Source organism: Podarcis pityusensis (genome assembly GCF_964106645.2).
Source record: "Podarcis pityusensis genome assembly, chromosome: 10".
Taxonomy (NCBI): Eukaryota; Metazoa; Chordata; class Lepidosauria; order Squamata; family Lacertidae; genus Podarcis; species Podarcis pityusensis.
The window spans coordinates 20,556,429-20,581,829 of NC_138035.1; the positions used below are offsets into that span (position 1 = coordinate 20,556,429).

The 25,401-nt window shown below is 43.4% G+C and overlaps 1 protein-coding gene across 1 annotated transcript in view; it reads right to left on the reverse strand.

Moving 5' to 3' along the window:
- The window catches only part of TMTC1 (transmembrane O-mannosyltransferase targeting cadherins 1), a 135,229-nt gene that overhangs the window by 98,422 nt on the left and 11,406 nt on the right, over nt 1–25,401 (reverse strand). Inside the window, exons 2-5 of the mRNA XM_081024001.1 lie at nt 24,939–25,116; nt 18,805–18,878; nt 12,802–12,978; nt 11,152–11,358 (exon numbers count right to left, since the gene is read on the reverse strand). Coding sequence (XP_080880127.1) covers nt 11,152–11,358; nt 12,802–12,978; nt 18,805–18,878; nt 24,939–25,116 — 636 coding nt within the window. The remainder of the gene's footprint in view (nt 1–11,151; nt 11,359–12,801; nt 12,979–18,804; nt 18,879–24,938; nt 25,117–25,401) is intronic.

The window sequence follows — 25,401 nt, forward strand, 5'->3', positions numbered from 1 at the left end:
AGCAACAAAAGTATTTCAGCGATAGTCTGTCAAATGTTTGTTGCTCAATGGGACACAAGGCAGTCACGTGGTAAGCCACTCCAAGGCTGCATTCACATGGCAGTTTGTTCTATTCCCCTGTTAATTTCCACATTATACTAGAGCTTTCCTATGACATAAAAGCCACTTCCAGAAAACTAATGGAATATAATGCATGTTTAGCACTCATTTACATACTATTTGATTCCAGAAGAAATAGATTTGCAGCTGCCATAACCCGGAAAATCTTGGGAGTAAAGTGAAGACATTTGGGGCACGTTTCCGGCATACATTTTGTTAAGTTGTGGGTGAACATATCAGATGACACAGTGATTCTTCAAACAGTTCTTGTTTATTCACAGGCCAGAACAGAACTGAACTGAAGGGTTCAGCCAGCCTGTTTATATAGAGCTCCAGTACAACGTAACTGTAACAACTTTCTGTAACTATCCAATCACTGAACGTCACTTTCGATCCCTTATTTTCATATGTGGACCTGAACTATCTACAGTATCCCCCTGCTGGCCCAGGGTGAGAACTTCAGTACATAACATATTTCTTTCCTGTTGTTTTCATGGGGGAACAGAAGCATGTATGTGTGGAAAGAGAGGGGAAGTAGGGACGTTGCCCAATGATGTTTGCTGTTGTGTCACACCACACCCACTGCTGTGAATGAAATTCAGTGCAGCATGCCTGTATATCAGTTGAAAAGCCACAGTTCCATAATACAACAGATACTGCAATGTGAAAGGAACATTAGAAAACATAATGCACTAGGCATTATGATCAGCAAGACTATCACAATAGTCCCCAAGTCTGAATGCGACCTGGGTTGGAAGTTTCTTTTTCTCAACAAACAAAAGGAAGAAACAAGAATTCTTCCTTAGCCACCAGGGACCTCAACTTCTGTCAAGTCCCTCTGAAAAACAAGTCAATAGTGGAGCACTCAAGTGTCATTAGCAGTAAGCCAGTTTAAAAGTGGTTTACAATTTGGAAGGCAGATGTGCTCTAAGATATAAGAATAGCAATGACGCAAGTAGCAATGCTCATCGTTATCCTTAGCAAGCAGGTCAAAAGAAAGGAGAGATGACTGGGGTCACATTGATCCACATTATAAAATCCCAGGGGTGGAACCAAAACAGCAGAATGGCTCAGCAGACCCATGAGTGTAACAGTGACTTGCATTTTGAAGGGACAGACCTGAAACTCAAAACAACTGTGCAATGACTAATGAAAAGACCCAAAGACACACACTTGTGAACCATGTTAGTACATAACCCTGATATACTTTGCTTGTTCCCAAATCTCAAACATTCCATGTCATGCTATTGTGTCTGTCTCAAAGTCACCGCTGAAGAGATTAGCAACATCCTTCTGGTTTCTGTGATCATCCTGCAATAGGCCCAAAGGATGCAGCTTAATCTCCAGAGGCCATTAACCTTCATGCTGCAACATCTGGATTGCACAGCACAGAGCAAACCAACAGGCAAAGAATCACAAAAGAGACTTAACAAGCCAGTCTTTATATTGGGGTTGGACATCCGCTGTTTGACCTTTAAAGACCTAAATGTGTTATAACAGGAGTGGTGGGGTTTGGTCCTTCAACTACCACCAGCCCCTGCAAGCATGGCCAATGGACCAGGGATGATGGGAGCTGTAGTTCACCAACATCTGGAAAGCCAAATGTCCCCAAACCTGTAAGGCTTACAACCTGCTTCCTTAAGGTTCACCTCCTCGCAAACACGCCTAATCAGACATTGAGATCATCTTTAGATGCCCTTCTCCCTGAGTGAATACTGGGAAGTGGCTACCGGGGAGAAGGTTGATGACACTCAGGCTGTAGAATGGCCTACCCAGAGAGACCTGGGGGTCATTTCTGAAATCCCAGAAAGCCACTGTCAGTCTGTGTAGATAATACTGAGCCAGATGAGCCAATGGTCCACCAATGGACCAATGGTGCTGTAGAACATACCTGCAAGGGGGGGGGGGGACAGTCTGCAAGTGCCCCTTGTCTAGTGTTATGGTTTCCTTCCTTTACTTGTGGTTGTAGGCAGAACATGGCCAGCTCCCTTAGCCTTTCTGAGTCCCAAACCCCTATCACCTGCCAAATCTGCAAAACGTCTTGAAGATTTTGACCAGCACTATATATAGCCGGTTCCAACACAGCATTTTTTCCTCCAAGTCAGTGCTTTCAGAATTGACTCCCAGTGAGGCATCAAGCTAAAGGAAAGCATTACCTCATAACTGATCAATGGGGATCCTTCAGAGACTATCTATAAACTATCCCATATGAGGTCTTAAGAAGAACTGTGTTGTGAACGTTTTAACACAATGGTGAGAAGTGCAGGCAGATCAAACCAAATATGGAGAGGTTCATGTGGGACATATGCACAAACTCACAGCCCTTGTTTTCAAATTATCCAAAAATTATCAAGATCTTTTTCTCTGAATCCTTTGGTACAATCCCTTAATTCTCGTATCCAACTATAACAAAGCAACAGCATGTATCAGTGAAATAATCAAGACATTCTATTCCTGCCCCCTCTTCCTCGGTTATTTTCATTGCTTTGTATATTAAACTGTAAACTCCTTCGGGCAGAGACCTGCCATATTGCGCTCCAGTAAAGTGTTATGCACACTGATGGCATGAATATGCACACACACACACACACACACAATAAGCCTGCAACGCACATAGAGGTTACGTTCCAGGGATCACTAGTATAGTCAAAACACACTGGGTTCAATGGCAGGTGAGATTGCCAAAGTTCTTTTTCCTTGACAACCACCCCCTTTTTAAAAAATGCCAGGTGCAGAAAGATGAATGTGCACAAGTTAAATGAGTGTAAGTTGAGGACTTACTGTACAAAAATCAAGCTTTGTTGTGATTTTCATTCTTCTAAGCTTCTTTTATGCTAGACTCCATCAAAGTTATTTCGTAGAGGCCATGAATTCCACAGACTGCATGTTGTGCAAAGAACGATAATTTCTTAGGTCTTAAATCTGCTACTAATTGATTTCAGTGGGTTCAGGGTGTTCTGCATGGGTCTCCTCCTCGCTATTTTATCCTCATAACTACCCTCTGAGGGAAGTGAGGGTGAGAAACAGTGAGGAGTCCACGGTCACTCTGTGAGCTTCATAGCTGAGTGGGGATTTGAATTGGGTCTTGAAGAAGAAGAAGAAGAAGAAGAAGAAGAAGAAGAAGAAGAAGAGGAGGAGTTTGGATTTGATATCCCGCTTTTCACTCCCCTTCAGGAGTCTCAAAGCGGCTAACATTCTCCTTTCCCTTCCTCCCCCACAACAAACACTCTGTGAGGTGAGTGGGGCTGAGAAACTTCGGAGAAGTGTGACTAGCCCAAGGTCACCCAGCAGCTGCATGTGGAGGAGCGGAGACGCGAACCCGGTTCCCCAGATTACGAGACTACCGCTCTTAACCACTACACCAAAGTCCTGGTCCAACATTACTTTGTTTGCATGGAGAAAGCAAACCCAGGCTAAGTTAAGCACTCTTAAATGCCTGTGATATTAGTTTAATCCCGAAGTGCTGAAGCACTCCTCCTTGCTTAAAATGTTCAATCCTCCTGATTGCCTTTTCTTGTAATAGTCCTATCTTGCAAGCTTGGAATTGCATACAAAATTTGCATGTAATGCCATTTAATTGCCATAGAAATATGATTGGGAGACTGTATTAAAGATACCTATAATTAAAAAAATGAAATGCTTCCGACTGAGTTGCCTACTAGCTATAATAGGCTTATGTATTCTCTATATGTTATGAGTCAATTCTTCCTCCCACCAGATCCAAAACTTAGTTTCTGTGCCTTGAAACAATCTTGAAACTTGCGCTTTGGAAAGTGTTTATGTAAATTTAATATGTATCTGAAATAAGCCACTGGGAAAGAGGTTTAATTAAGCCAGTGAACATAAATGGGATCCAAAGATGGCTACATTATAAAGTGGAAGAAGACAGGATTAAGGACAGAGGGAAATGCCCTTGGTGGGTGGTCTTTTTCTATACAATTGAAATTGCTTCTGTTCCATTATCTGGCATGAAGAACAGAGGGCACACAATGATAACTGGAACATCAGGACTGGGAAAATATATCCAGTTATTTAAATGTTTAGGGGCCAAGATCAAATTTAGCCACAGCTGAAAATGTTTTCTAACTACTGAGACCACTTTTACAGTCAAAAGAGCCAGATTCACTCAGTGCAAGCTTGTGCTTGTGTACTGTACAACAAGACTCACTGCGGACTCAGCTATACAGATGGAAATAAAATGTTTTCAATGTGTTGTAAAGTGCATTACACAAATGTGACAATAGGTGGCAATGGTGAGCTATGGCAAATTCAATATATATTTTTCCAAAAAAAAAAAAAAAAATTAAGCATTTTCACACTGTTTATTATATGTGTCTAGATTCCACCTGTGTTCTACTTATACCCTTGCAACTGCATTTAGAACAGCAGCCTCCACTAATTAATCACTAATTAAAAAGGCTTTGATCATCAGCCTTTTAACCTATTAGCCGCCCTGAGCCCGGCTTCGGCTGGGGAGGGTGGGATATAAATATTATTATTATTATTAATCTATTATGTTTTTTAAAAATCAAAACCTTGACATAGAAGCCTTTTAGAAATATTGAAATATTTTTGAAATATTGAAGGAATTAATAAATTTAATAAGCAAATGTCTAGCTTCCATTGTAAGAGGGAATCCCCGTTTTTGCTATTTCCCCCCTTCCCTATTATAGGAAACACCAACATATCCTCAAAAACAGAATAAAAATGTGCCTCCAACTCATCACCTCACCATTTAAACAGCTACAGTTTTAGATGGTCCGTGAGAGAACTGTACCAAGAACCTGTAACACATACACAAGAAACATTTTTGTCAACTCTAAACACTGGGAAACACTGGCCTGGGAACGCTCCAACTGGAGAACAGCCTTTACCAAAGGTGTCATGGGCTTTGAAGACGCTCGAACTCAGAACACAAAGGAGAAACGTGCTAAGAGGAAGGCACGCTTGGCAACCCCTCACCATGATCAACTCCCACCTGGAAACCTACATCCCCACTGTGGAAGGACGTGTGGATCCAGAATGGGCCTCCGCAGTCACTTACAGACTCACTGTTAAAACCGTGTTCATGGAAGACAATCTTACTCAGCTATAAGTGATTGCCAAAGAAGACGACAACCGAGGAGACGCAACTCACTTTTTGAAAAAACGTAGAAAAGTTCCTGTGACAAATTTCTGTCAGACTAGGAGTGAGAAACCTGCGGCTTCCCAGATACTGAGGGATCACTGGCCATGCTGGCTGGGGCTGATGGGAGTTGGCATCCAAAACATCTGGAAGGCCACAGATTTCCCGCCCCCTATATTAGACAATGCTTCAAATAATATATTCAGATGATGAGTTAGATGCTCTGTGCTCTGTGGAGCCCTCCTTGCTATTTTATTTCTGGCCAGCAATATCTGGTGGCGAAAATCGCGGGTCTTGAAATTTTAATTGCAAAACGGCTCACAGCTGTGTTGCTTCCTCCAACATTTCAATATCTCTTTCTCCTGCTATTTTTTTGCTGGGGCTGGTAATAGTAGAGGAGCAAGAATCAGAGCATCTTGTGTGTGTGTGTGTTGGCACCCATACAAAAAAAACTCCAGTGTAAACAATCTGGTCCTATTGACCTTGGAAGCGCACACAGCATCCATCAAACGCAGCTGAATTGCAAATGCAGGGAATAACGATGAAATAGAGACAGCTGTCTTTGAGCCCTCCAACATTTAACTTCCTGACCGGAGCTTGTAAAAATCCTCTCCTCATAGATCAGCAAGGCCTATTATGCAGTCTGCTGGTTACGTTTAAAATAAAATAGCCACTCCCTGCTATAAATCTGCACTTTATAACAAGGAAAGAATCCAATGATGTTAGCGCAAGCCACAAATTCCCAAGATAAATTTCCCGTTCTTTTGGGAGGATTGAGATGGGGGGGGTGAGGTGGAGATATTCCCACCAAATAAAATAAAATCTAGGAAACAATGAAACACTTTCTGCCCCAGATGACACAACAGCAACAAGATTGTATTAGGTTCTCTTCTAAAAACAAGCACAGCATGCCATGGAAAAGGGCTGTGTTTCAATTGGAGAGCAAATGCTTTGCAAGCAGAAAATCCTAGGTTCAATCCCTGGTATCTTCCCAAAAAAGCTGTCAAGATGGACAGTACTGAGTGAGATGGACCAATGGACAAACTCTGTAGAAAGCTGCTTCCAACACAGGTAAAGGCAAAGAAGAAGAGGAAGAGTTTGGATTTGATATCCCACTTTATCACTACCCAAATAAGTCTCAAAGCGGCTAACATTCTCCTTTCCCTTCCTCCCCCACAACAAACACTCTGTGAGGTGAGTGGGGCTGAGAGACTTCAAAGAAGTGTGACTGGCCCAAGGTCACCCCAGTAGCTGCATGTGGAGGAACAGAGACGTGAACCTGGTTCCCCAGATTACGAGACTACCGCTCTTAACCACTACACCACACTGGCTCTAAAGGACCCCTGGATGGTTAAGTCCAGTCAAATTCGACTATGGGGTGAAACACTCATCTCTGCTTTCAGGCCGAGGGAGCCGGCGTTTGTCCACAGACAGCTTTTCCAGGTCATGTGGCCAGCATGGCTAAACAGCTTCTGAAGCAATGGAACACTGTGACAAGTGCCAGAGCGCATGGAAAAGCCGTTTACCTTCCCACCGCAGTGGTGCCTATTTATCCCTTTATCTCTGTCACCTCCTTTCCCCCTGTTTTCCTCCTTCCTACACACATGAAAGGGTGTCAGGCTGCAGGTTACTCACCCCTGTCTTCGCTGACAAGCAGATTCCTATCTGGGGTGGGATTGTTCTTTAAGTATCTTGGTCCTAAACCACTTTAAAAGCTTTCAAAATAACGACCAGCACTTTGAAGAAAGCCTGGGAACAGCTAGACCTGAAGCAAGAAGTATAATTTGCTTTTCGGTCACATATACATGTTTTGTTTCAGGCACCATCTCAGAATAGGCATTCTTCTTTTGTGTATGGGCTGGGGGGGTGCAGGGGGAGAGACAATGTGTATGAGAGAAAAAGAAGATTAAGTGCCTTTCTTAATACAGTTCTTGAAAATCTACAATTTTAATAAGTTATTATGTTAGTTTCTTTTTAATCTGCTGCCCAATTAATCAGAGATATCTTTTTAGCTCATTAAAGGATTTGCCAATAATTACATTCACTGCATCTGAATGCTGCCTTTCTGTAAAGATTACAATGAAAGCAGTCTAATAGATTAAAAAATTAAACATTACAGGCTACCTCCCCCCCCAAAAAAACCCCACCAGACATATCTCATTAGCAGAAGTTTGTAAATTCACTTGACAAGAATAGGCTCCAGGTGACTATGTAGGGGAAGGTTTTCAAAAGCCAAGGTGGGTTTTCCCCTTTAAGTGACTAACACAGGCATGTGAGAGCAGGTGAGTTATAATTTTTTTATGGACTACTGATTTTTGTAGATTTATTTGCAAGTTTACTTTAGGGCCTTGCAAATAACAAGCTGTTATTTTTAACATCTGAGTTAACAATCCATTTGACATGGAGATACTGCAAATATCTGAACCATCTTTGATTCACTCATTTTTTTTATTTGATGTTTTGATCATGCAATTTTAAAAGTATTTTTCCAAGTTTGATAATTTCATCTCTGTTCCATAGTTGCACATAACCCAAACTCCCTGTTGTGATAAATAGATATAACAACTTCTTACAAGGCAGAAAAGACAAGAGCAGGTTATTAGCTTCGTGTTAAATTAAACGTTGAGGATATCAAGTGCACTCACCATGGCTTTGCAGAACTTAACTACAAATTGATAATTGGAGGACTGTACAGGGGAGATTTGTAAAATCACAAAATGGTAGTTAAACCTACCTCGCTCTCCATTTTAGTTCTCATTAGAAAACCATGCTTCCATACAGCATTTAACTAGAAGCAGGCCTCCATAAAGCTGTCAGTCTTTCAAAGGGTGGTGAATAGTTTTCTTTTATTTTTTATAAAGGAAATGTTTCAAAAAGGTCTTCAACCAAGTTTAAAAGCCTTCATAAAAGTGCTGAGTAGACATTAATTAATAACCTAACCATACTCCCTTGCATAATGGAACACAGAATCTCGTGCTAGGCATAGACTGGAGTTCCTGATGGGATTGATCCTGCACAACTGGCACTGTTACAGGTGCCACACAATACCTGTAATAAACCAACCTATTATTGTAGTGCCATCGACACTTTGGAACTCCCTGCCTATTGATATCAGGCAGACACCTTCACTGTATTCTTTTCAGGGCCTGGTAAAAACTTTTTTGTTTAGACAAGCCTACTGAGATATTTAGACTGCTGATGTGTTTTTAGTTTATTACTGGTTTTGATTTTTTGAATGTCTGTTGGGTGATAAGAGGATGAACAAAGAAAGCTGGGTTTGGCTCTGTATGGTCTCAGTTTATATTGTTTATTAACAATAGTACAGTAATCGCCATTCTGTCTCAGTCACAGCAGCTACTATGGAGAAATTATCTTAACGCCTTAGACTTAAGTATACCCTGCGGGTGTGAGCTGAAAATGTAATGTAAAAGATTTTCCAAGTTTGTTTTGATGCCATGTGGATGACTGCATAAAAGTCTTAACATATGTGCATATATTTCTCTTTGGAAGACAACACTTTGTGTTTGGCAATTAAAAACAAAATTCAACCAAGTTTGTAATTAAAAACAAACACTTGCATTGGACCATTAGGGTTTTTTGTTTGTCTGTTTTACAAAATATTGAGTAAAGGCCAAAAGCTACATTATAGATCACCTGGAGCGTTATGGTTCCTAACACTTTTCTAGTTGTGTCTTAACTGCCCCAGAACACAAAGACCCAAGGAAGCAGATATTGCTAACATCTTGCATAAGCATACAGCAGAACTACATGGGAAGAAGTTTTATCAGCAAAATTAGCTGTACCACTTCTGAATGCAGAAACTCTTTCATAACAAATGCTGAAATCTGATTATATCAAGAGCCCAACTGCTAACTCCTTTGTATGATGAGCTTGCCAACACATGGACATAAGAAAATGTTATGCCTGTAATGTACATTATGTCTGTAATGAGAATAAGAGTACATTTCTGAACTGCCCAGCAACCAAAGACCACTGGGCAATGTACAAAAAAATCAAATACAATTCAATCAGTAAAACTATCACAATACAAAAATGATATAAAAACTCACACCGCAACATAAGACAGTACCAAAAAGAAGCCTAAAAAGTGACCATAATAAAAATTAACAAAGAACCCAGCCTAAAATCCAGCAAATGGGAAAACTATTTGTAACCATATCTGAATGCACTGAAACATAAAACATAAAAGTATGGCAGAGTAAAAAAGACCTTCACCTGGCCTCTCTGGAGCTGATAAGAGCTGTGGGCCAAAACATCAAACTGGGAAAGGCTGCTATAGAGAGACACGCTATAGATGCGCTGTAAAATCAATGCATCTATAGGGCTGTTTGCATCACTGTGGCCTGGAAATTTGTCACATTACTCCTTTCAGAAGTGTCTGCCTAGCTGTACACTTGTAGCACAAACCCTTGCTTTATTTTGCTATGACTGCTTAGCCGAACTCTCCACACATGGTTTGGCCCCATAGTTATACCGCAGTAGTCACTACCCTAATCAACAAGTCCAGCGTTTCAAGGAAAAGATCACCTGGCAAATGAAACACAACGCTAGGAAACAAGCATATCCAATTAACAGCACTGTGCCCTATTAAGGAGGGATTAAAAAGGGATAATGGCTAATAAGACTTATTCACAACTCAATTACCAGCAGATGGGTAAGGAAACTTAGCAAGCAATACACATAAATCCTTAGTAGAAGGACGCTGTGCTCCACCCAGAGAGGAAAAACAGAAGTGACACAAAGCCCTTATTTCCTGTTCGCAAGTTGCCATTTAGTGACACAACCTAGGGGAAGTTGCTTTATTCATCTCTGCAGGATAGGGCCCTAAGTGCAGTGGCAGACTTTGGGCTCTCAAATTTCAGAGGCGCCCTACGCAACACTAAAATTTGGCATCCCCTGGCCTCTTGGCTCCATTCTACAACATTGTTGTGGCACCCTCCGCAGCACGGCACCCGGTGCAGCTGAACCAGTTGCGCTACCCTTAAAGTGCAACCTGCTAAATACCACATTCGCTTGAAAGCTAGGTATGCTGGTGAAACTGCACTGGGACATGTTGGCTCCCCTGCAAAACAGAGGGGTGAAAGGAAACTGAGTTATGCTGCGTAGGAGAGCCACAATTCAGTGGTAGAACCCTTGCCTGGCATCTCCAGGTACCAAGGCTTGGGTAGGAGGCAATGGGAGAGACCTCTGCCTTTGACCCTAGACAGCCACTGCCAGTCAGAATAGACCCGAATGACCTAAGAGCAGGTTTCTCAAACCAGGCACCCTTGAGACTCCCTTCATCCCTGATTAACGATGGGGGATAAATCAGCCTGGCTCACGTTTTAATGCAAATCTAATTGGCACTTCTCAAACCAACACACGAACCAAAATGCAGCTCCCCTTCAAAATGTGCACCTCTTCAAATTTTGCACTGCAGTTTCGAAAACAATAAATGTGCACAAAAAGAATATTATTAGGGGTAAGCACACACAAAATTTCCTACATTGGTGAAAATGACATACAAAAATGCATTATATTGCTTGCAAAAATGTGTGTGTTAGGCAACATACTATGCAAAAATGTGTATTTTAGATTAAATGCACAAGAAAATGTATATGAATTTTTATTCGGACTTTTAAACAAAATTGTAAACTGGTGCAAAAGTGAGGAGAGCTAAACTTAAGATTGGAAAAATGGGAAACAGAGAGAAAGCAAAGTTGGCAAGATTCACCCCTCCCCAAACCATTGGGCCACGCTGCCTGGGGATGAGGAAAGTTTGGAGCCCACCAACATCAGGCTGGCGAAGACTAGGCCAAATGAACAAAAGGCATGATATGGGGAACACAAACCCATGTTCACCTGCTATTCTGATAAAAGCAGCTGGGTGCACTTCCAAGTTCCAAACATTTGTTTGAATATAGTACCTTAGCACAGCCCTCACAACTTTGCTCAAGACAGAAAGGCCGTTGTGCTGCTGTTCTTCAGGCGATGCCGGGTGGCAGGAGTTCCACGTCCCCTTGTGAGCCACGCGGTGCTTCCCATTTTCCCTGCTGGATGACGGAAATTGCAACGAAGCATGTAGAGAAGCTGAAGGAGGCCGGGGAATCTTCTGGTGCACCCCTCCGTTTTTCCTAATTGAAAGAGGAATCGAAGCTTTTTATTGACAAGACAGGTTTCCACATACATCGAGCGGGAGCTACCTACAGCATTTATTTGGTTCCACCTGTGTGAAAAGCGGTGTTAGGATGATCCCACACCCAATATCATTTCTCAGACAGCGTGACAAGAGTGCTCCTCTGAGTCATTCTCTATGGCTGAAAATGAATCGCAGAAAGGCATCAAATACATGAACATTCCCCACACCTGGGATAAATAATTGGCAGTTCTATGAAACAGGCTTGTGTTCAATGTCAGTGCTACTAACGAGTGTCCATTAATTCCAGTGGGTCTGAGTGGAGCTTAGCTGACCACAACCCAGCAAAAATTTAATTCACTTTAATATAAATTTACAAATGTGTATGTATACAATTATATACTTTATGATTCGCTGTAGCTTGTGCATTTGCTGCTGCTCTAATGGCTTGATGTCTGTTGCAGCTGTTGGTGCTGTTTCCATTATCGATCTTAAGTGTTGTTATCAGTGTAACTAGGTTATTTTATTTGGATGGAGAAATCCATCTCAATAAAGAGTGCCAAGGAAGAAGTATAGACATAAAATACTGAGCACTATAAACTGCAGCATTCATGCTGGATAACGTTAGCGCGGATATAAAGTTGTGCCACACCTGGGCCACACAGCCTAATTCTTGGAAGCTCTACAATACAGATGTGGCAGCTATATAATGTTATTGAAGCAATAAAACACAATAGTTAGCATGTGTCAATGCAAGGAGCCCATCTAGGAAAGCAGTTGAAGGAAAGAAATATTTTCACTGAACAGTCCTAAATACATATCAGACAAGCAAGTTCTAAGGTTTTTAGGGATGATTCTGTCCAAATGGAAACACTGTGAAAACTAGCTAATATTTTCCTCCAGGTAGCTTGGGACAGCATAGATGGTTTTCCCCCCAGCCACCCAAAACCTTTATTCTCACAACAACCTAGTGAGGTAGGTATGGCAGTGAGACAGTGACTGACCAAGGTGACCCAGTAACTATGTGTGGTTAGGTGAGGATTTGAACCCAAATTTATTTGGACCCAGTTCAACACTAACCATTTCTCTATTTCTGCCCCCCATCCTGTGTTGTTCTAGGGGTTCTCTCGACATCCCCTAGAACCAACTGGGAAGGGACATGGGGGGAGTGCACAAAGGGAGAAAGGGGGAAGCCCCATTGCACTGGTGGAAGCACTTGCCTCATATCTCAAGTTTTACAAATACTAGAAACTTCCTGTTTTGAAAAAATGAAAGCTGGGAATCTGGAAATTCTGGCTGATCCAGCGAGGGCAACTGCCCCACATCACCCCACTGTGGACACCCATGTACTGATCGTATTTATGAGCAGGTACATTTTGTGTGCTTCTATGCAAGATAGATATAGCCAAAACACTTAAACATGCAAGTTATGTTTACTTACATTCTGAGTCTATTTTGAGAAAGCAAGAAGCCATCATACACCAGGCAAACACCAAACACGGTGATCCCAGTTTCCTTCACCAGCATTGCACAGGTCCCAAGAAATAAACTAAGCAGCAAAAAGGAGGGGGAGGCAGTGGGGGGGAAATGTTCCCCAACATAAAGCTGATCCACACTCCTGCAAGGCAGAATGGAAATGGGAGAAATTACTTCAAGAAACCAAACGGCAAATGCATTTTGCTTCCTATTTGTCCATTAAGCAGATTTCATTCCCTTAAGTTATAAAACCCCCTCCCTAGTACACTGTTAATAAACAAGACTGTCTGCATCAGCAAAGTTGAAAAACAACAACGTGCTTCTGTTAAATAAGCAGAGCAATAAGGCAAAAAGAAGAATGGGCAAAAAGGGAAGTTATCGTAAAAGGAGGAGACGACATATGGTTCCTTATAGAGTTACACAGACAGCATGCACATGTCTTTCCTCCCCCAAGGAGCATACAATCAACAACTGACAATAGGTGGGAAGAATATGGGCAAATGCAATCACACATTGGGCAAATGCAACTACACAATAGCCCTATCGTGCAATTACATTTGCCCGTGTATTTCCCTCTCCACTACCATTGTACAGGCACTATTCATCCCATTTTTCGTGAGAAACTAGCCTGTTTCCCTTTTCAGTGTTTTCCTTTGCCCCTCTCTCCATAAAATTCCTATGGATGCCCATGAATTGGTGCTTACCCAAGATATACCTCGGCACCAAACAGTTGTGTACATGTGAGCTAAGAATTGCTCTCCAGCCCAATCCTTCCTGTTGTTGGAATACAGGTACTGTACAATTAAGGCCACTTGAGCTTCCAAATTGTATTTGGTCCAAAAAGGAAGCAGGGGGATATTCTTTCTTGGGAACTGATCATCTTCCCCTGACCTAAGGTTAAAGTACAACCAGTAGGGGCAGTGGGGGTGTGGCTTTTATGTGCAGTCCCCCGCCCCTCCAGATAATATGACTACATACGTTATTTGAATGCATTAATAAGGCTATTTAGCCTCACATCTCATGTTCCACAAATGACAGAAACTTGGAGGATCCAAAGAGTATGGTTCATCAAGGGGAAGTGGAAGACCACATCCCTTTTGCCCTCTCCCATGTGGACACCTATGGGCACCACAGTTCAGTGGTGGAACACATGCTTTGCATGCAGAAGGTCATTAGAACATAAGAAGAGCCTACAGCATCAAGCCACTGGCCCATCTTGTTTAGCAGCCTGTTCTTGCAGTGACCAACCAGATCCCAAAATCAGGACCTGAACACAACAGAACTCTCTCCACCTGCAGTTCCCTCCCAAGTGGTACTCAGAACAGTGAAGGTAGAACACAGCCATCAGGGTCCAAGTTTAAGGCTTCAATCCATAGCATCCTCAGTTAAAAAGCACCAGGGAACAGGTACTGGGAGATATCTCTGTCTGAGAACCTAAATAGTTTCTGCCAATTCAGAGGGGATAATACTGGGCAAGAGGGACAAACTGTCTGACTTGATTTAATAAGGCAGATTTCTATGTCCCAGTATAATCTTTATTGTCACTTCCTATACTTAACCTAAATTGGTTGTCACTACAAATGCCGAACTGGCAGGTCTATGGGGCTTTCATCATAGAGAAGTTAAGGGTAGAACGATGCCCCTATTTGCATTCAGAGAAAATCATGGCTTATGACAGCTTTTCAATTCCGTATCAGAAATCTAGCGTGTCCCTGTAGCCCTTCCTTAGAGAGCCCCCACCCAGTGGAAGCATTTCCTGACGGAAATACAATATAAACTGACCGCCACTAACTTTATTCCAATGACATTTCCTGGAACAAAGGACAATAAGAGTTTGCAACAGCTTCTTTCCTTTATAGAAACTTCTGTGGTCTATTTAGGATGGTGTTAGCAATGTGAACTCCTGCCAACCTAGCAGTTCGAAAGCATGTCAAAGTGCAAGTAGATAAATAGGTACCGCTCTGGCGGAAAGGTAAATGGCGTTTCCATGTGCTGCTCTGGTTCACCAGAAGCGGCTTAGTCATGCTGGCCACATGACGCGGAAGCTGTACGCCGGCTCCCTCGGCCAATAAAGCGAGATGAGCAACGCCACCCCAGAGTCAGCCACGACTGAACCTAATGGTCAAGGGTCCCTTTACCTTTAGCAATGTGAACATCTAGGGGTGGTCAGAAACAAAGCGTGGGATTTAATACTGCACTCTTCCAATTGTTTCATTTGCACAAGCATTGCAGCTTGCCAGATGGAGCAATCCCCCTCTCCTCCTCCACCTGCTATTCTGGAGGTTCTCCCAACCCCACCAGAGCCATTTGGGGGGGGGATCATAGGGAGAAACCCCCATTATGCAAATCCTTCCACTGCTGGGGCTGGTTAGGTGAATCCTACCCTATACATTTAAATTATTAGTACAAAACAAAAGGGACCACCAGCATAATGTTGCAGTGTAGACTGTCCCAGTTCAGCATTTTAGCCGCCCTATTCCAGGCATATTCTGCTCCATTCTTTCTCCACCACCATTTCCCATTCTTTTGTCTCCTCCATTAGTCAGTCAACATTCTGCACTCACCATATATGCTCAGTCATCATTAGGTTGCCTTGGGATTTGCCAAGAACACAGGAACAACATGGGAAGCTGCCTTATACCAACTCAGGCCATTTGTCCATCTAGCTTAGTATTTTCTACAATAACTATCAGCGGCTCTCTGGGGTTTCAGGCTGGAGAAATTCTCAGCTCCACTTGGAGATACTAAGGGTTAAACCTCGGTCGTTCTGCAGATGCTCTATCACTGAGGTACGGCCCTTCCATGGCAGGGAGGAAGTTTCTAATAGTGTTTTGTGTTTCCATAGATCCTGGCATTCTCCCAAGCCTGGTAATCCACCCTTCTTGTACATGGGTGGTACTACTCTGGTTACATGCGGATCAGCACTCACCTCTCAACACTGGAAATAGATGGAACGATACAGGTGACATCATGAGATGGAAGGGTTAAGGACAAAATCAGGGATCACGAAGTGAGGAAGGGAGATGACAGCACAATTCAAAGGGCTATGTAGCCAATTGGATTTGGTGACCTAGTATCACCAGCAAAGGGTAAACGAAGCAAGGCTGCTTCACTGTGAAGGAACTCCTCCCTGCATTGCCAAGACAACCAGACAAGGCTACCTGTCTTCTTGTACTGCGCTACAGAGGCAGTTTTATTGCTTGTTATGCTCCCAGCACAATGCGGCAACAGAATGAGCTTTGCCTGGTTATTTGGGCACCATGCAAACATTCCCGGTCCTGTTGCACCCCTAGTGTGGTAACAGAACCACCACTCTCACAATCCAGTTCCAGAAGACAGGAGACATCATTGGGCTAATCTGGAAATCCGGGGGAGGGGGGGAGCAGATGTGCTGCAACAGGAGAGCATCTGCTCTGCATGCAGAAGTTCACAGGTTCACTCCCCAAGCATCTCCAGGTAGGACTGGGAGAGATGTCCTTCCTGAAATAGGAGATTTGCTGCTAGTCAGTGCAGACAATACAGTGGTACCTTAGGTTACATACGCTTCAGGTTACATACTCTGCTAACCCAGAAATAGTGCTTCAGGTTAAGAACTTTGCTTCAGGCTGAGAACAGAAATCGTGCTCCGGCGGCACGGCAGCAGCAGGAGGCCCCATTAGCTAAAGTGGTGCTTCAGGTTAAGAACAGTTTCAGGTTCAGAACAGACCTCCGAAACGAATTAAGTACTTAACTCGAGGTACCACTGTACTGAATTAGATGGGCCCAAGGGTCTGACTCAGTATAAGGCAACTTCCCATGTCCCTGCACTCCCTCCCCCTGCCTTCCTGCCACATTCACATGTACACTCGATTTCAGCTCAATTCTATAAACTATGAAGACAAATAGCTCACCTGTTGTGCTCGAGAGTTTTTTAAAGAGTAACTGAACATACAGTACATCTGAATGCTCCCATCAACAGAAGACTGGCCTAGTTGCCAAGGTCTTGGAATGACATTTTGAGCCCACACAAACCATTACTGAAGGAGCCTTTGAAGCCCTTTTAAAGCTACTCTCAATTGCCGAAAGTGGGGAGACTTTTCAAAGAATGTGAAAATGTTCAGTGAACTCATCCCCATCCGATTTCAGATCAGCTTCTCTAAACTCTTAAGACAATGCACGTTTTGCTTGAGACTTTAACAGAGTAACTGAATCCCCATCAAAGACACTGAGTCTCTCTATACACGCTGGAAAGATTTAGAAACTTGACCACAATCATGTTTGATGTTAAAAGTAAAAAAGCTTTTAAAAGGGAGTAAGCACTCTGCAAGCCGTTTGTCTTCATTGTTGTTAAGTGCCAGCAAACAAATAGTTTTAAGAGCATGCAAATTGTGATTCGTTGCTTACAGCAGAGATTCTGTGAAGCATTCGCAGTAATTACAGGACTCATTTATTTAACTATGTAATACCCTTCACTTCAGTGGGATTATTAGATATTTCATCATGTAGCCAATTCAGCCACAGACTCAAGGGTCTCAGGCGAGTGGCGTGATTCTACACAACAGTTCCATGCCAACGTGGAATTTGTTTATCTAACTTGTTTAAATATGTGTAGCCCCACTGCCCAGCCATAAAGGCTCACAAAGTGGCTTGCATATAATCAGAGGAACCAAGACCCGTAGGCATTACAATCTGAAAGACAGAGAGCAAAAGGAAAAAAGGATGCTGAGGGAAGAGGGGTGGGATGGGGAAACCAAGAAGGCACCCATTCTTTAAAACATTAAATAGCAGTTCTTACAATAATTGGTTGAATGGAAACAATTTAAGGAAAGGAGGAGCCTAGCTGAGAGTTCATCCACACTTTTGTCTGTGCCGTGATTTGTAGACACAGTTCCATGGAGAGGTTTTTCATAGCTGTCAAGTGTCCCTTATTTGAAGGGACAGTCCCTTATTCCAGCGCCATGTCCCACTGCTGTCCCTTATTGATAGATGTCCCTTAAATGTCCCTTAAATGATGTCCCTTAAATTTCAAAGGAAGCAGCTCCTCTCCCTCCCTCCCTGCCGGCAAGGGAGGAGGGAGGCTCCAACTGTGTTGCTTGGCTGTGTTGCTCACCCAATAAGAAGTCTAAGAACGACTGGGGGGTGGAGCTTGCATGCCTTGTGTGTGGCTAGTTAATGCAAGCTGAGGGGGTTTTTGAATGCTGGACGCCATTTTGTTGCACGTGCTGCTGCAAACTTTGCAGTGCAAAGCCAGGCCGGGCAGCCATCTTAAGTTGAGGCATAGGCCTTGTGGTGCATGTGATTCAGATTCTATTCAGTTGAACCTCTGGTTACAAAGTTGGTTGGACAGTGTTCTCGAAGCTACCAGCATGAGTTTGACCAGACTGCAGGAGGGCAGGAAGACTGGAGTGCCTGGAACAGGTGAGGCTGCAGGTCCCTTATTTTGGCTGCTGGTCCCTTATTTTCAAGGCTGCTGGTCCCTTATTTTCAAACCTGTAAGTTGACAGCTATGGTTTTTGTTGTTGTTGTTGTTGTCCCACCATTTCCCCTGGGAGCAGGCTCTGCTTCCTGCCTCTTTCACTGCTAGAATTCCAGGCCACATCTGGCACCTGAGTGACCCAAAGGCCTTCCCAGATTCACTGAGGCAGAAAGCTCTGTATGTGCAACGGGATGCTTGCACAGGTCTTCCCCACAGCTGGAATGAAGAGGGAAGCCTGCCTGTGCGAGAGCTCTATGCATTCTTCACAGTGCTTAAGAAACTCTAAATGGGTTTTTCCTCTCTCTACTCCGCAGGCACTGATACAGGGCAGTTTTCCACACACCCAAAATGGTACCATACCATATAACCAGGGCAGCAGTTAACATCTCCGGAAAAAGCAGGTGCTTCCCACCCTCTTCCTTTGTTTTAATTAAAGAAAAAGCAGCTTAGTGGAGGGGGATAATACAGAGCACATATTTTTTTAAGAACCCCATAAAACAAAAAGAGTCATACCTATTATAGGAGAGAAAAGCCAAAAGAAATAGTAGACAGGCCAAGACATCTGCTCTGCCTACTATACCCGTTACCTAAGAAGGGATGGGAAAAGAGAAACATTGTTAGAATTGTGATTAAATAAGGAAACTATACGGTATTTCAAAGCTACAGCAATGACTAATGTTGTTGCATAGGACTGCAGTAGGACATACTCCCCAAAGCGCGTGGTGAGAATTGCAGCCTTAGTTTTAACTAGAGGTTCATTTTCTGTATCCTCCCCTCTCCCCTCAACTTTGCCATAAGAAAAGCTGCAGCCCACAACATCTGGAGGGCAGCAAATTGCCTAGCCCTGGCTACCATGGCATGCAAATTAGGCCAATGAGGCCCTGAAGGATGAATGAAGCGTTTCTAGAAATGGCACACATAAATAAAATATATGAGTTATTTCAAGAGGAGTTTTAGGGAAAACGTGAGTTCAAACTGAGAAATATATTGGATTTACATTAGAAACAGACACACAAACATTCCTTGAAAGGGCTGATTCCTCCCACCCTAGGGAGGTGTGTGTGTGGTGGATAAGAATTGCATTTCTGGATCTAAGATCAATCCATTCCATCATTCTGTCTCCAGCAGCGATCAGCAAAACACCCCTTGGAAATTCGTATGCAGGCCATAGCAGCAATATCCATCCTGTTGCTTGCCCATCGCATTGTAAGTAACCAGAGGTATAAGCTTTCAAATACGGAGGCTCGATTTCAGCTCCAATTTCCCCCCAGCATGTGGTAAACTCTCAATCCATGCTGAAACGGAAGGCGAACACACGTGTGTAAGGGAGGGAAAGCACACACAACGTGCAAATGTGTGCACCAATAACCTGACAGTTTGCTGTTGCTGTTAAGGAATACAGCTTTGGAAGGGGCTGTTATTTTGAGCAGAGAAGTGTACTAAGAAGGCCCACAACCTCTTTCCCCAGGTCAAAGTGCCCTTCAGTTTGGCCTTTTCTTCCACATGGAATCTGTGGCCCTCCAGATGTTGATTGGAACATGGCCAGGGATGATGGGAGATGCAGTCTAGCAACATCTGTAATGCATCCAGGAAGCCAGTGGATGGAATGGGAAAATACTGGGCACAGTTGCCCTTCATCACCCCTTCTCTGCCCACACGTCATATCCACTGGAAACAGCTTTTCCATAGCCAAGCAGAAAGGCTGCCAGGCTACCAATGCACTCCTAGGCATGTAAGATGTGGTTTGGGCCTGAAGCTACTTCAGGTCAGCTGAAGGAGGAAGAAGGGCAAGGGATAAAAATAACTTGAGGGGCAGTTTGCAAAGATGCAAACGCTCCAGAGGTGGACGTAACTCTACAAGGACACATCCACATCATACATTTAAAGCACATTTAACAGAAGTTCTCTCCCCCCCCCCCCATAACAGTGAATCTTGGGAACCACAGTTTGCTAATGGTGCTGGGAGTTGTGGCTCAGTGAGGGGTAAACTACAGTTCCCATGGTTCTCTGCGGGAAGCCATGTGCTTCAAATGTATGCTGTGGATTCATCCAGTACAAGTCTACAACGCTCTCTCTATATGTAGAGAGAGAGAGAGAGAGAGAGAGAGAGAGAGAGAGAGAGAGAGATTGTCTTTAAAAAATAAAGCCCTCCCCTATAGGCTAGCACAGTAATTCTTAACTATGATAAAGTTCACCAACGAAAGGTTAGGCAATTCTCAGTTCGTACATAAATTTTGACTGTCATGAACTGCTGCCATTTCCCAAGTCTCAAAACCTGGCAAATTCCTTAATGAATTTATTTGTGTTATTTCAACATTTTATCCCCTCTCAAAAATCAAGAAATTAAAAGCACCTCTCTTTGGCTATGTCCGAAGTAAGAGGAAGAACATGCAAGTGGTAGGTCCTCTGTGTGGGGAACACGGAGAAATGCTATTGGGTGACAGAGAAAAGGCGGAACTACTCAACACCTACCGTAGTTTTCGCTCTATTGGACACAGTTTTTCCCCTCCAAAAATTGAGGGGAAATGTGTGTGCGTCCTATGGAGTGAATGCAGGCTTGTTCCATAGCCGCGCGCTATGATTTTTTTTATTGATTTCCCCGTCTAAAAACTAGGTGTGCCCTATGGTCAGGTGTGCCCTATGGTGCGAAAAATACGGTACTTTGCCTCTATCTTCACCCAAAAGGAAAGTGATGCCCAACCTGGTGATAACAGAATAAATGATGTAAGGAGGGAGCTGAAGCCCATGATAGGAAAAGAGGTAGTAAGGGAACATCTAGCTACTTTAAATGAATTCAAATCTCCAGGGCCTGGTGAGCTGCATCCAAGGGTACTAAAGGAGCTTCCGGGTGTAATTTCACAGCCTTTGTCTATTATCTTTGAGAATTCTTGGAGAACAGGCAAGGTCGCTACAGACTGGAGGCGGGCAACCGTTGTACCCATCTTCAAAAAGATGAAAAAGGAAGACCCAGGTAACTACTGACCAGTGAGCTTGACATTGATACCAGGGAAGGTCCTCGAACAGATAATTCAACAGTTGGTCTGTGAGCATTTAGAAAAGGATGCTGCGATTACTAAGACCCAGCGTGGGTTTCTCAAAAATAAGTCATGCCAGACCAATCTGATTTCTTTTTTTGATGGAATTACAAACTTGGTGGATCAGGGAAATGCTGTGGACATAGTGTATCTTGATTCAGTAAGGCTTTTGACAAAGCCCCCCATGATACTCTCGCAAGGAAACTGGAAAAATGTAGGTGGATTGGTAGCTGGTTGACTGAGCAAACACAAAGAGTACTCCATTAATGGTTCCTCATCATCCTGGAAAAAAGAGGCAAGCCCATTGTTGTTCAACGTCTTTATAAATGACTTGGATGAAGGAATTGAGGGGATGCTCATCAAATCTGCAGATGACACCAAACTGGGAGAGCTAATGCCTCAGAAGACAGAATCAGAATTCAAAATGACCCTAACGGATTGGAGAACTGGGCACAAGCTAACAAAATGAATTTCAGCAGAGACAAATGTAAGGTTCTGCACTTAGGCAGAAAGAACCAGATGCACATATATAGGATGGGGCACACCTGGCTTACTAGCAGTACATGTGAAATGGATCTAGGTGTCTTGGTGGACCACAAGCTTAACATGAGTCTACAGTGTGATGCAGCAGCAAAAAAAGCTAATGCTATTCTAGGCAGCATCAACAGAAGTATAATGTCCAGGTTAAAGGTAAAGGTAAAGGTACCCCTGCCCGTTTGGGCCAGTCTTGCCAGACTCTAGGGTTGTGCGCTCATCTCACTCTATAGGCCGGGAGCCAGCGCTGTCCGCAGACACTTCCGGGTCACGTGGCCAACGTGACAAGCTGCATCTGGCGAGCCAGCGCAGCACACAGAACGCCGTTTACCTTCCCGCTGGTAAGCGGTCCCTATTTATCTACTTGCACCCGGAGGTGCTTTCGAACTGCTAGGTTGGCAGGCGCTGGGACCGAACAACGGGAGCGCACCCCGCCGCGGGGATTCGAACCGCCGACCATGCGATCGGCAAGTCCTAGGCGCTGAGGTTTTACCCACAGCGCCACCCGTGTCCCGATTAGTACCACTCTATTCTGCCTTAGTCAGACCACACTTGGAATACTGTGTCCAGTTCTGGGCACCACAATTTAAGAAGGATGTTGACAAGCTGGAACATGTAGAGAAGAGGGCAAGCAAGGTGATCAAGGATCTGGAAACCAAGCATTATGAGGAGTCCTTGAAAGAGCTGGGTATGTTTATCCTGGAGAAAAGGAGACTGGGAGGAGATAGAAGAGCCATCTTCAAATACAGAAGACGGAACAAGCTTGTTATCTCCTGGTCTGGAGGGTAGGACTCAAACCAATGACTTCAAGTTGCAAGAAAGAAGATTCTGACTAAACATTCAGAAAAACTTTCTGACAGTAAGAGCTGTTCAGCAATGGAACAGGCTCCCACAAGAAGTGGTGGACTCTCCTTCCTTGGAGGTTTTTAAACAAAGGTTGGATGGCCATCTGTCACAGATGCTTTAGCTGAGATTCCTGCATTGCAGGGGGTTGGACTAGATGACCCTCGGGGTCCCTTCCAACTCTAAGATTCTATGATTCCCTGAAACCTGGCTCATATTATGAGTTCATTCATCTTAAGAATCCAGGCATTAGCATTGTTCTCTGCTAATTTTTACCTTAAAATAAAATTTCAAAGAACGAGTTCTCTACCCCCCTCCCTTTCTAACTTTAATGATCCCACACATACTAAAATGGTACATTATTTAAAGACTGGCTGATTAAGGCCTGAAACGCTTTGGAGGCATCTAGAAAGCTCAAGGCTCCTTTGTTATTAAAGAGCTAATCTTTCCTGAAAGGAACTCAGCAAAGAAAGCCATTTCACTCTTCCCCATCTTAAAATATTCCACATTGGCCAGGCCTCCAACGAAGTACCGGTTCGGAGGGAAATGTTTTGTAAATAACGCTGGCGATGACAAACTTCACTTCTGAATTGCGAGGGATATTTCCTAAGCATCTTAAAACTAGCTAAAAGCCTACGGCTTTTGACAGAATGGGGAAGTTCCAGGAGCCTCTGGTAACCTGTTAAGACTTCTCTCTCCATGAACTCTTCCTCAAGTTCTGTTTCTCTGCCACATGGAATGCTGAGAGGGTTGTGTGGACTCTCAGGTCCCCAATGCACTAAACATTTAAGAACACAGGAGGAGCCCGCTGGATCGGGCCAATGGCCCTCTAATCCAGTGGCCAATGAGATGCCCATGGGAAACTCACAAGCAGGATCCAAGCACAAGAGCCCTCTGCCCTCCTGACAGGCCTTGAAATGACTTCCATTGGAGTTACACCCTTGAAACCACAGTCCCAGGGTTCCTAGTTATCCAGGCTTTTAGAATTCTGACTCCAGTTCCTGAAACTTCATCGGATTTATGTCAAATCGGAAATATTTTATCCACCCCTCGAAAAATAAAATAGAATATTGCACTCTTGGCAAACTTTAGTCAATGAACTGCAGTGTAATGGCTAAAAGACTATAAATCAGGAATCTCCAGGTAGGACTGGGAGAGACACTAGTCTGAAACCCTGGAGAGTTTCTGCCAGACGATACTGAGCTTGATGGACCAAAGGTCTGATCACTGAAACATAAAGGCAGGTTTTTATGTTCCTAAATTCACCATATAGTTAAGACAGTCACAGCTCTTCATTTGCAATACGAGAATAATTATGCTGACCTTCTTTACAGGGAAGTTTTAGGGATTACAATGTACCGGTAATATCTAAGTGCCCTGAACACTCTGGTAACAATACCCTAGTACACTAGTCTATGTAGAAATAAGTTCCATTGAGTTCGTTGATACTTACTCCCAGGAAAGGAATGAAATCTTTAAAAAATCAGTATCTAAGATATATTAGGGGAGCAGGGCTTAATATTAGCTGTGACATGCTGTTGCCAGCTCGTTTTAGAAATCAGTGCTCTAGTCACTTATAAATGAATCACAATGATTAACTGATCAATGTTTTCAGCTCTTCCAATTTGTAACTATACGCACGATGCAATCTGTGGGCATGTTGCAACATTCATTATTCTCTCAAGACGTAATAAAACTTGGAGAGCTTGTTGAATGCTGGGTTACTTCTTTGTGTTAAGAGAGAGAATGCTAGAGGAAGAAAAGGAAGCCAAACAATGTCTCAGCAGGACAGACATCTCAGAAGGAATTTTAAAAAAAATATATATGTATTGTACAACTGCTAAGCGTCTCATTATTCTTCAGCGAAAAACCCTTGGTATTCATTCCTAGCAACACTGCGTTAGGCACTTAATCAGGATCATAATTCTAGCACAAAGGCATGTATACTTACAACTAAGCAAACCTTCTCAGGACTAGGAATTATCATGGAGAGAGAAAATTAATTCTTCCCCTCCCCTGCCACACCAGTCCTTTTCTCTAAATACGGTGGTGCAATTCTCGCTCATCTTTTGACGCAAGCGTGCCACAGTTATCATTACTAAGCTGCTTTCTACTGAGTCAGCACAGCTCTTATCGTGGAAAAAGGGTAGATTTCCAATTACTGGGAGGTCTGTGCTTCCACAAAGCTGGATTACAAGGCCCTTGCCCCTTTAGCTGCTTCTCCTATATACATACGGCCTCAGTGTGAATGGGGTGGACAGCGAAGAAGAGGGCCGTGACGAAAGCCAGGCGGCTGTCCTTGAAGACGGCTTTGTCACAAGTGTACATCAGCACAAGGGTCACCAGGCAGTGCAGGACTACATTCACGGCGTGGAAATAGAAGGGGTTCATCCCAGCCAGCAATATGTTCAACCTGTTTTAAAAAAGAAAGAAAGCAAAATCAGAACAGTAATAAGATACCGAGCAGGAAACAGGAGTTTTGGAGAAGACAGAATATCAATTGACACATATTAAAGACGGCTTCAAATGAAGTCCACAGAAGTTACCGCCGTATAAATATTTTACTGCCTGGTAGTCACACATACACCATGCCTCTGGGACAGGGCAGGAGCTATTTGCAAGCCTGGCTGCAGGTTGCACATGCTACATTGGTTTCTCATCCCCTTTGGTTTCTGCATAGATGGAAGTGGAAGGAAAG